The 12,991-nt window shown below is 34.5% G+C and overlaps 1 protein-coding gene across 5 annotated transcripts in view; it reads right to left on the bottom strand.

Annotated features, from left to right (window-relative positions):
• Positions 1–264: 264 nt before the first annotated feature.
• Positions 265–12,991, bottom strand: part of LOC131948678 (zinc finger protein 883-like) — a 62,896-nt gene continuing 50,169 nt past the window's right edge. For 3 of the 5 annotated variants that reach the window (XM_059310323.1, XM_059310324.1, XM_059310321.1), the window contains exon 2: positions 265–3,361. In XM_059310323.1, coding sequence (XP_059166306.1) covers positions 1,449–3,329 — 1,881 coding nt within the window. In that variant the 5' untranslated portion in view covers positions 3,330–3,361 and the 3' untranslated portion in view covers positions 265–1,448. Of the gene's footprint in view, positions 3,362–3,671; positions 3,898–8,568; positions 8,629–12,991 lie in introns of those variants that run through there. The other 2 variants (XM_059310322.1, XM_059310325.1) reach the window with 2 other exon arrangements.

The raw sequence follows: 12,991 nt of genomic DNA on the forward strand, positions 1-12,991 counted from the left end.
TACTGTAGTCGATGTTGTGTAGCATGAGTGGTTCAACTCGTTACAATTGGCGTTGTCGGGCAGGATAGACTCGGGGAAGGTCACATTTGGCGTTGCGAACAGGAAAGATGCAACTAGCCTAGGTCACATATATATATATATATATATATATATATATATATATATATATATATATATTGGTCTAGATCTATATATCATAACAGCTGATTCAATCATATTAACAAATTGTATCTTATGTCTTAAAAATTTAATCATTTTCAGCTACATTAATTAATAAATTTTGTTGCTCACTTCAATTATTATAATTATAACTAACTTAATGGGTTATATAATTATTTATACAAAATTTAGAATTACATAAAATGGAATATATTCAATATAGAAAAATACAGAGTAAATATTACTTCAATGATTCAAATCATAATTGTACATTTAAAATGTTGGTGTTTATTAGTGGTTAGTATTATTGTATGAGTAATGTAATGGGTAAGAATTTAGGCATCATTTTTTTTACAAAAAACCAGAACAAAGCTAGCCAAAAACACCTAGTACAATATAATAAATGTACTATAGTGATTCATGACATTCATTCTTTCCATGAAGTGTTTCTTCCTTTGTGTGAATATTTAAAAATTATCATGTTAAATCATTTTTAATAACTTTTTTAACTTTGTTTAAATTTCATGTTAACAACATAGATGCACACAATTTGAAAACATTAGTTACGAATAATACATTAATTTTACTTATCTTCAAAAGGAAATGTCTAGATAGCATATTAATCATTCCTAATACTTTGTTTGACAAATAATACTATGAAGAGTATTATATCCTGTATGACAAACATTAATGGTGTGTTTTCAGCCTACACAATGTGGTATTAGTAAAAAAGCAATAATTTTATATATAGATAATTGAAGATCCTTGTGAAAGAGAATTTAATGACCAACAACACATTCAAGTCCTGAGTGAAAATTTGTGTGTAGATAAACTAGACTTACGAGCAAACTTTTTATTACAAATGTCACATTCATATGGTCTCTGGTAAATGAATATTTTTATGTTTAGATAAACTACCTTTAAAATTAAATTTTTTGTGACACACATCACATTCATATGGTCTCTCTGGTAAATGAATATTTTTATGCTTTGATAAATCACCTTTAAATTAAATTTTTTTGTGACACACATCACATTCGTATGGTCTCTCTGGTAAATGTATATTTTTATGTGTAGATAAAGAACCTTTTTGACTAAATTTTTTATGACACACATCACATTCATATGGTCTCTCTGGTAAATGAATATTTTTATGTTTTGAAAAATCATCTTTATGATTAAATTTTTTGTGACACACATCACATTCATATGGTCTCTCTGGTAAATGAATATTTTTATGCTCTGATAAATGACCTTTAAAATTAAATTTTTTGTTACACACATCACATTCATATGGTCTCTCTGGTAAATGAATATTTATGTGTAGATAAATGACCTTTAGAATTAAATTTTTTATGACACATATCACATTCATATGGTCTCTCTGGTAAATGTATATTTTTATGTGTAGATAAAGAACCTTTTTGACTAAATTTTTTATGACACACATCACATTCATATGGTCTCTCTGGTAAATGAATATTTTTATGTTTTGAAAAATCATCTTTATGATTAAATTTTTTGTGACACACATCACATTTATATGGTCTCTCTGGTAAATGAATATTTTTATGCTCTGATAAATGACCTTTAAAATTAAATTTTTTGTGACACACATCACATTCATATGGTCTCTCTGGTAAATGAATATTTATATGTGTAGATAAATGACCTTTAGAATTAAATTTTTTATGACACTTATCACATTCATATGGTCTCTCTGGTAAATGTATATTTTTATGTGTAGATAAAGAACCTTTTTGACTAAATTTTTTATAACACACATCACATTCATATGGTTTCTCTGGTAAATGAATATTTTTATGTTTAGATAAACTACCTTTGTAATTAAATTTTTTGTGACACACATCACATTCATATGGTCTCTCTGGTAAATGAATATTTTTATGTTTTGATAAATCACTTTTATGATTAAATTTTTTGTGACACACATTACATTCATATGGTCTCTCTGGTAAATGAATATTTTTATGTTTTGATAAATCACTTTTATGATTAAATTTTTTGTGACACACATCACATTCATATGGTCTCTCAGGTAAATGAATATTTTTATGCCTAGATAAATTAGAAATAAGGGCAAAACTTTTATGACAAACATCGCATTCATGTGGCTTGAGACTAGAATGGATAGTTATTTTATGTCTAGATAAATTACTCTTCTTTGCAAACTTTTTATGACACACACCACATTTATATTGTCTTTCTCCTAAATGTATCTTTATATGGTTTGCTAAATGATTTTTAATATGATATTTTTTATGACACACATAGCATTCATATGGCTTATTAATTCCAGAATGAATATTTGTGTGTATGGATAAACTAGACTCTGAAGTGAACTTTTTAGACAAACTAGACTTATTGTATACCTGTTCTAGGTTTATTTTGTTAATCTGTTCACCCTGACTGATCATAACAACTTCTTGCTGATGAAAATCATGACCATATGGATTCACCCTTGTGTGAATGTTTATGTGTTGTTTAACATGATCAAAATGGAAAAATCTTTGACAACACATATCACACTTGTATGTCTTCAGTCCCTTATTGCTAATCAGATATTCTGTTGGGAGATTATCAATCAATTTTGTATGCAATAACTTGAGTTCTTTTAATTCATTTTGAAGATCTGATTTTAAAACAGCAAACTTTTCTTTAAAATCACTTAAATCTGGTGGGGAAGGAAGTTGTTGCTGTGCTTTGAAACCATTTTGTTGTTCATTCTCCAAAGATGAAATTGTTAATATCTCAGGTTTTATATCTTCAAAAATTGAAAATGCTGTTGATAGATTTGGTTTCATGTCTTCAGAAGATGAAAATAATGTTGGTTTATATTGCTTCAGCTCTTCTAAATTAAACAAAGGCTTTGTTTTATCATGATTTTTATCTTCTAAACCGAAAAGTTGCATTGTTTCCTCCAAGTATTTGTCTTTAACAGTTGAAAATTGTGTTGATACATTTTGCTTTATATCTTCAGAATTTGAAAAGAGTGTTGATATATTTGTTTGTACTCCTTCTGAACTTGAAATAGCTGATGTTTCATCTGATTTCGTGTCCATAAATGTTATGATTTCATCACTCAATTCCTGTTTAACCATAATTGAACTCTCCCAAACTATACCAGTAGTGTCCTTTGTGTTTTCCATAGCTTAAGATTCATGAATTATTGCAGGAAAAACTGAAATGAAAATGATCTTGATTAGAAAACCAAATTAAAAATAGTATTTGAAAATATATTGATTGCATTTATAAAAATGTTTAAATATTTATTTCTTAACTTTACACTTGCTTCATTTATTTTTAGAATTTATATAGATCTAAGAGACCTTAGACCCTTGCTCTTTTAGTTCAACCTTTATTAAATAGAAGAAAAAAATTCCTCTTCTCCTAATAAAGCTAGATTCATAAATTTAGTACCAATGGAAAGTTTAATGCCCACAAACTCATATGGTTTAGAGATAAAATACTCAAAAATGTAATTTTCATACTTCATAATTTTTTTTTTTAGATGTTAATGATAAATTTGACTATCTGAACTTGGCGGGATACAGGGCAGATGAAGTAGAGTTCATCTGTTTCTTTGTCTTAAGCATATGAAGGCATAGTGTTGTCAGAGACATGCTCAACCAGAATTGTTTTTATTTAAACAATAAAAACATGTTGTCTGAGACTTGGCGTGACACTGGGCAGGTGAAGTAGAGTTGAGCAGGTCACCTGTGATATATATGAAGGGATAGTGTGGTCAGACCTATGCTTAGCAGAAATCGGTGTTTTTAAAAGATAAAAAACGTCTTTTTGAATGTGGGGTCTGGTTATTTTATGATGATAAATGAAAGACGTAATGTTATGGATGACCCCTAAAACCTACACTTATCCTAGGGATGTCTAGTTAATTATTAATAGTCCTGTTATTTAATCATTTTTTAATTTTAAATTAATAAGCCTTGATGAGATTTTGAAGAAGGGCTATGAGTTGATAAAGAAGCATTAATGTTAATTAATAATATTAATAATAGGCCTATAAATAATTGATAGTTATTATTTTTATTATTAGATTAGAATCTACCTTTAAATATGTAAATATAGGTTTTTAGGTAGGTAATAGACTTATAGATTTACAATATTTTATAACAAAGATCCGAAAATATTCAAAATATACTTATTTATATTATAGGCCTATTAATATTATTAATTATTATTAATTCTTCTTTATCAACTCATAGCCCTTCTAAATAATCCTGCCTGTCTGCTTTTTTCGAAAGAGAAACATCGGGTTATAACTTAGGCTTGATGAAAATAAATAGAAATGTAGCCTTAAACTTTGGAATGTTGGGATAGTTTTCCAAATTATCATAGAATGATAAAATGTACACAGATTAATCCTATAATATACCCCTTTGTTAAAAATACCAAATTTATCATTCTAGGCCTAATAGTTTTTTTAATGAATTTTTAAAGTTATGTATTAAACTTGTTATATATCACTGTAACATCGGATTTAGTTGTGTGATTGACTTTAGGCTTGCATACCACTGCTGCTATTTGAGATATAATTATAAAACTTTGCACATTAGTGCTAGAGAGTGTGGGCAATAGAAATATGAAAGTAAAATCAAAATTTGATGGAGGATACTTAGAACTAATCAAGTCAAATCAAAGTAAGGGGTGCTGTTCTATATAGGTCAATATGCAGTCTGAAAGTCTATGTTGTTTTTTTTTATATTAAAATTGAAACTTTGCTAGAGGGTGGGGGCAATAGAAATATAGAAAAAAATTAGATTAAGTATGACTGCATATAATTAAAAAGTCCTATGAAAGGGTGTTGCACCCTTTTATAGTAATTATAGTGACTGCAACAGACGTATGTCCAGAATGTTACTATAATAGATAGGATAAATTTGGTGATTGACACTGAAGCATGTCATAAGAAGAATGCTGAAAAATAAAACTATGGATGGTGTGGTAAAGCACTCAATTACTAACATGCAAGTCTTAAGCTCAGATCTCAGATGAGTCTGTCTGTGCAGCGTGCAGCATCCACCAGGGTCAGATGAGTACCTGACCCAAGGGAAAGTAAAGATAGCTTAGCAGATAGCTGACCACACCATCACTTCATGTGCAGTTGTCAAGAAACAGATAAACTCTACTTCAGCTGCTTTATGGATGATGGATTGACAGGTCCAAAAGGGAAACTACTTTAATATACTAGGGCCTTTATCAGGCCCTATTGATATTTTGGTACAACTAATCAATAGAAAAACCTTAAATTCTTGTAAAAGTTTATTAAGCTAAGTGTTAAGTTGTACCACATCAGAAGTTACAGCTTCCCTGTCTATCTGCTTACATGAATATATATATTGGCAACATGCAGTGATTTAATTTCGTATTGTTTGTTGTTATTTGTTTTTTGTTACTTTTTATTATTGAATGTAAAAATTGTCTCTCTGTCTGTCCGCAAAATATTTTCGCCGGACATCACATCAGAATCTACAACGATATATCGAGAACTTTAAATTATACGGACTTTTGTTGAAAATAATATGTTAGATGTTTTAAATGTATAACCACAATTTTATTTAAAGAAGAAAAATAAAAAATAAAGGCGTATTCAAATGTAGAAAAACAATTTTATTTATCCAACTGGAAAAGTGTTTAAACTTGGGAATAGAATGCAATTAACAATGACGTCGCTTATTATTTACACTAAAAAAAGAGCACGAAACTGATGACGTCATCTTCCGAGATTAGAATAAAAAGAAATGAACTATTTCATTCAAATATGATTTAGAGCTACGTACACTATGAAATGTATACAATACGATTATCTCTGCCTAAACTAGATCTACAGAAAAACTAGACACACAGATGTAGACCCTACCTAGATCTAGAATCTATTCAAATAATACATTTCCATACTAAAGTATTTCAGGCCTTAATTACTTTATTGAAATCTTTGTTTATCTATGCAATTTGCTAATCTCTATCTATCTATATACTACTAAAAGTCAAGTTTGTTTACATGTTTGAATATTTATTTGTTTGTTTGCCTGATTGACTATTGTGATATGTTCTACTCTATCTGGAGAGCTGTAAAATAGTATGTAGGTAGAGAATAATTTTTTAATGCAGACAGACTGTTAATCACACATTTATTTAAAGACGTTAATTAATTTATTGATTTATTCATACGTAGAGTAACCCTATTTTTTTTTAAGTTTAGAACGACCACTACACTCGGCGGGACCGTGACGTCACAGTTTTTTGTTTACTCTTTAGTACAATAAAATGGCGGCGTCTATCGAAGAAAATTGTGTTCCCATTCAAAAGTTTAACGCGTTCTAAATCTAATTTTCTGTCGATCATAACTTTAACAATACGTCCGTTTGCTGTATTTATTACGTTCCAACACTTATATCAATTTTAAACTGTCTTTTTTCATTTAGTTTTACAATAAATTTCTCTAGATTAGTCTAGATCTAAAGATCAGCTGTCGAAGGAAAGTTATGAATCTAGCCTAGATTCTAGATCTAGATCTAGATCTAGCCTAGATCTAGGTCACTCTAGACTCAATGTAAATTCTAGATCTAGACTTAATGTAAATTCTACATCTAGAATCTATTTCAGGCCTTAATTATTTTATATAAATCTTTGTTTAGCTTCAATGATCATCTAATTCGAGAATACATGGGATTTTTTTAATCTAGGTTCTATATCTAGATATAGTAGGATTACTCACTAACTTGGAGGCGTGGTCGGCTGCTAACAACAATATGGCGTCCGGACCGGACGCATGACTTCCGACCATTTTTAGGCCATGTTTACCACGAGCAAAATGGCGGGTGTTCACATTATTTAAACATGGTATAGGTGGCCAGGGCTAGATATGCCAGAAAAGCATTTTAAAATTTGCTTTGGAGAATGAAGGCTAAATTTTAAAGTCAGTGTCATAAAAATTAATAGAACTTTTTTTTTACGTTTTCAATTATTTTTTCTTAAGCCCTATATGTGAATGATAAGGTTGACTATCAGGACCTCGCGGGGCACAGGGCAGGTGAAGTAGGGTTCATCTGTTTCTTTGTCCTAAGCATATGAAAGGATAGTGTGGTCAGAGACATGCTCGGCTGGAATCGTTTTTTAAACGATAAATACATGTTGTCTGAGACTTGACGGGACACTGGGCAGGTGAAGTAGAGTTGATTAGGTCACATGTGACGTCAGTATATGAAGGGATAGTCCGAAATCGGTGTTTTCGGTGTTTTCAAAAGATAAAAAACATATTTTTGAATGTGACGATAAGTGACACTGCAGTAGCGTACCGAGGAGGGGGGGGGGGGACGATAGGGGAGGGGAGGCGGGGGGAAGGGGGGGGCGGAGGGGACATATGTTGGGGCGCCAAAATGGTTTGGAAAAATGAATTGAAAGGTTGAGGGGGTTCAAATAGAAAGTTTGAGTGGGGGGGGGGGGGGTGCACATCAAAAGTTTGAGGGGGGGGGGGTTCAAATCGAAAAGTTTGTCCCCGCTATGCCTCTGAGTGACAGACGTGATGTTTTTTGATGGATGACCCCCGAAACCCACAGTTATCCAACGGATGACGGGTATTCTAGTAATATATAAAGCTAAGTTGTCGGGTGCCCGATAGGGCACTCCCCGGCGCCGCAGGCGCATCAAATTTGGCAGGATCTTGCCTTGGGGCGACAGAACACGGGTGCCGGTTGGCCGAAAAGTCTACGATGAGGGGGTCAAAACTGACCTCGACTGATTGGCGCCTTATTTGGGCGAATTAATTAAGCATTCAAATTCTCAATGTTTTCGAAAGCCTAAGTGAAGCTGGGCAGCATGCCTAGTAACCAATAATAGGCCCAGACTTATTTTATCAATCGATACATATAGTATATAGCATTAGTTATACTAAGAAATAGGCCTATAACTTATTTATAGTATAAAGTATAATAGTATTAAGTATAAGGCTATCAGCCTTAAATCTAAGTAAGATATGTGTGAAATGCTTGACATTAGTTAATGTAAGCCTAAGCTTCTTGCCTGTCGTTTTTAATAGATAACTTGATCAATGTATTTTATCTAGTTTTAACAGTGCCACCCACAATTTAAATTCTTTCCAACTTCGAAAACTACGCCATTGGCATTAGTGCGCGTATTTTATCGGAAATAGGTAATGCGGTGCTAAACCGACACCATGGCGTTGTCAAGGCCGAAGCGCTAGCTCGGGGATTTGACATGTATGATAACTTGAAAACAGAAGTAGTAAATGCCATAAAACTGTTACTATTATAGTATTGGTTTATTTAATGGACACTTAAAACTAATGGCGAGACACTTATAATGTGTTTAATACATAAACTTATTTAAAATGTGAAAGCACCATACAGGACATGTTCGCGAGATAAACTCATTAGAATCGAGCGATCGATTTCGGCTTTAAGATTGTCATAATGGCGGTAATTTTCTAGTTGAAACATAATACGACTGCACTAGAATATCTATATCGAATATTTCTAAAAACTCGATTCTAGATGGTTTTAGTTTAGAGAAAAGAGACAGCACTATCAGCCTAGCGCCCGTTGTACCCTTCCTCAACGGGCCATTTATCTAGTCTATAATAATAGTTTCGCTGTCTGTCTGACAAGAACGCTCTGTCTGACAAGAACGCTCTGTCTGACAAGAACGCTCTAGAGAAAACACAAGCAAAATAAAAACATGCACAGTAATTCGAAAAACGAAATATGACGTCGACACATTTAGCATAGAGTAGAACATAATCTCAAACCAGAGAGTGCACACAGTAATATGACGTCATTGATTCTCGCGTAAACATTGAAAAAAAAGGAAATTTTGTCTAATCTAAATGGTTTGCGTGAAGAGTTTCTTGCATATAATTCTTCAGGTAGGGGCGAAGCCCCACCCCCCGCGTAAGAACGTCTGAGCCCACCCCCCCCCCCTCCCTAACTCAAAAGAAATTTCTTTATCGATACTCTATAGTAAAATTACCGCCTAATTAATGTGTCTAATCTAAAAAGTGGTTTTCTTGCAATGGGACGGTAGACATGTTTTTTTTTTGGGGGGGGGGGGGGTGGAGGGGTGGGGGGGGGTGTGTGGGGGGGGTGGTGTGGGGGTGAGGGTAGGTGTGTGGGGGGGGGTGGGTTTCAGACTTTTTCCTCCCCGGAGAGGGGTGGGGTACTTGAAATTTTCGGGGGCGGGGGTAGAATTTTCTGGGAGGGGGCGGACACTGGAAAAAGTATATAATTATATTTCGTTGAATGGGACGGTAGACATGTTTTTTTTTGGGGGGGGGGGGGGGGTGGAGGGCTGGGGGTGGTGTTTGGGGGGGGGGGGGGGTCTGGGGTGGTGTGTGGGGGTGTGGGGGGTGGGGGGTGGGTTGGTTTCAGTGTTTCTTTCAGACTTTTTCCTCCCCGGAGAGGGGTGGGGGTACTTGAAATTTTCGGGGGCGGGGGTAGAATTTTATGGAAAAAGTATATAATTATATTTCGTTGAATGGGACGGTAGACATGTTTTTTTTGGGGGGGGGGGGGTGGGGGGGGGTGGGGGTGGGGGGTGGTGTGTGGGGGTGGTGTGTGGGGGGGTGTGGGTGGGGGGTGATGAGGGGTGGGTTGGTTTTAGTTTAGAGAAAAGAGACAGCACTATCAGCCTAGCGCCCGTTGTATCCTTCCTCAACGGGCCATTTTTCTCGTTGCGTTTTAATAATATTAACCCGTCATTTCTGGGAATGTATGTGTGTCCGCAGCTTTAAGTCGTATCTCCTCCTCAACGAAGCAATATTGAGGACTAGTTCCAAAAGCAATTATGTTAAGCAAGTTACGAGGATGAACATAGGCCAAAAAATTCCGGGTTTCTTTCATGGATTTCCCGGAAAAGCGAAAAAACCTCGAAAAAATGCCGTTTTGGCCCATATCTCGGCAACCAGACGACTTAGCGACTTGAAACATTTACCAATCGATTCCTGCCATAATTTAGAACAATATTGCCGAAGAAAGTTTTCATAAATATCCTTTCGTTCGGTCATAAAAAAATTTTTGAATTAATTAAAATTTGGACCGAATTAGTAGGCATGTTTATCCAACCACACCACACCACACGCGTCATCACGTTCAATAGCTGCGCCATCACGTTCAGTAGCTAGGCGCGCAATGGTTTTTAGTCATGTAACTCCATTGTAAATAAAACATAAGGAAATTGCGCTTAAATGTCACTAGACTGTTTAATTAACTTGTTTATCTGGTTAGAGTAGGGCTTATGACACTCATCCCCCCCCCCTCGTTTTTACAGTCAGTTGATTTAGTGTGATCCCACGAGCGCATTCTGGCGGGCCTAAAGATTTATTCACGTCAGACTGAAACAGAAAATATGTTTATAGGCCTACACTTTAAATAGTAAACGAAGTGTTGCCTACGCCTATGCTCCTGATGAAACCGAAACGAATAAAAAGAAGAAATCACAAAAGTTTCGATCAGTGGTTTTTAATACGCGTACGATCGAACCCAAGAGGTTCGGTAATTCAGTCTCAGGGCTTTGGCGGAGGTCATGGCGCGCTCGTAGGTTTCAAGATTTTATCTGGACGATAAATCTATTAAGAAGGGTTCGGTATAGGTGCATATGAAATTGGTAGGGTTCGGTACCTCCAAAAAGGTTAAAAGCCACTGCTTTATAGTGTACTTTGTAAAAGGTGCAAGCTTATTTGGTCTACTTTTTGTCTTGTTTTTTAACAATTCCGATAATAGTGTATTACACTTTTAAATTATCAGTTAGGTTGTAAAAAGTAATATAGCATTAGCAATCAGCAGTCGTGGTGTTGTACCATTTTTACATCGTTTAGTAGGTCTAGTGGCCTTAACTATATGAACATTGCAGTATTATGACTTGCCTTTGCTCCCCATGGGCCACAAGTGGAGCGATAATGAAACAAGCAATCAAAAAATTATCAATTCTGTACAATATACTATTTTTTAGCTCTTAAAATTTCGGCAAGAGTATTGTCGTCCACCCAACCGCTCCGACTGTATGCTATTTTACTAATCGGATAGCGATACAAGAATCGTGATATTTAATTCTCTTTACTACAGTGACCCAGGCAAGATGTAATGCAATCAAGTAAAAGTATCTGATCTTTCAAGTTGAAGTCGAGCGAATCGTAAGAATCTTACAAAGAACTAGTCGAGTCATATCTTAACAAAACTGGCTTGTGAAATTGTACATTACGCACTAATACAATTGGTTTATATTCTTAGTATAATACGATTTATCTAATCACCGTTCCAGTGTAAATCCTTCCCATTTACATTGGCGAAAAAACGTGCCACGGCCACCCACCATACATTTTACTTTCTCGTAACGTTTAACAATTAATCAATCTAATTTAAATTTTTACGATTTTGGTCGCAAAAAAGGCCCCCCTTCCACACACACACATATCTAGCGGTTTTTGCCGGTCACTGTTTCTAAATGTTACATATTTTACAGTTAACCTATCAAGATAAAAAAAATAGTTAAATAAGTATGTAAAGGCTTGAAAACATTACATTTCTTAACTTAGACTGCTTATAATTAAAAACTGCAGCATAAATTCAGCTTTAAAAAAAATGTCCACCCCTTTTGGCGCCCTATAGGTTCGGCGCCCGGGGCAGCCCCCCCCCCTCCCTAGCTACGCCTCTGCGTCAACTAATGCATTAACTAAAATCCCTTATTATCTGTCCTTAAGTATTAGAGAAAATACGAAACATAACTGTGATGTAGATTGTGGTTTTTCTTAGAATACAACTGACAAAGAAGCCATCTTATTTACATGCCTTGTTTATTCTGTAACAACAACCGAGAGCCGGAAACACTTGACATGCAAGGGACATCACTCAAACATTACAAGACTAAAACAAGAAGAGTGAGTTCCCTTGAATTCACAAAGCTCAATATATTACATCCCTTTACCCTTAGTAAATAATAACATAGCTCTCAAGAGAATGAATGATAGTATCTTTCAATTAACAACACTCTAAAAGTCAATACAAAACATTACATGACTTGAATCATTTGGTAGATTAAATCCTTACAAACAATTGCAAAATATGCTACAAACATAATTAAAATACAAAACAAAACAATGATGTCAAAGTCCTCTCAACCTTTAAAATCACAGGTCTAATTTGTCTCTATAACACGGTATATAAAAAGTCTGATGCGGTTAGACACCAATCATCCTAGTGCCATAACACTTTGAGGAGTAAAACTGCAACAGGCGCAGCTCACTAAATTAAATCAGGCGCAAACGCGCCTAGTTTCGTGCGATGTTATCATTACCATGCGGTTCATTTCAAGTTGATGTTTAGTGTAGTACTGTGTTATGGCTGCCTCCAGAGCTCAGGCGTCACATGCGGTAAGCTGAATTATTCCTCCAAAAACGGTTTAGTAAAATAAATAATTGACTGGCCAAAATTTAAAATGAAGGATTAGTATTTTATGTACAGTTATGTCAGTACTTTCATCAACTATAAGCGTGTGGAACGATGCTACTCGAAGTTCTGTCAGTATGTTCTTTACAACCACTGTAATAGATTGTTGTTTCTATAATGATACACTGGACGATGACGCCATGTTGATATATCTAGTCTTTAATCAGCTACCGGAAGACACATGACATACCAGGGACATCACTCAAAACAACATTATAAATATAAGACTAATACAAGAAGAGTGAGTTCCCTTGACTTCACAATTCTCAATATATTACATCCCTTACCCTTAGTAAACAACAACACAGCTCTCAATAGAACAAATGATAGTA

This window comes from Physella acuta, unplaced genomic scaffold (assembly GCF_028476545.2).
Source record: "Physella acuta isolate Inbredline_101_S28 unplaced genomic scaffold, ASM2847654v3 ptg000657l, whole genome shotgun sequence".
Classification (NCBI taxonomy): domain Eukaryota; kingdom Metazoa; phylum Mollusca; class Gastropoda; family Physidae; genus Physella; species Physella acuta.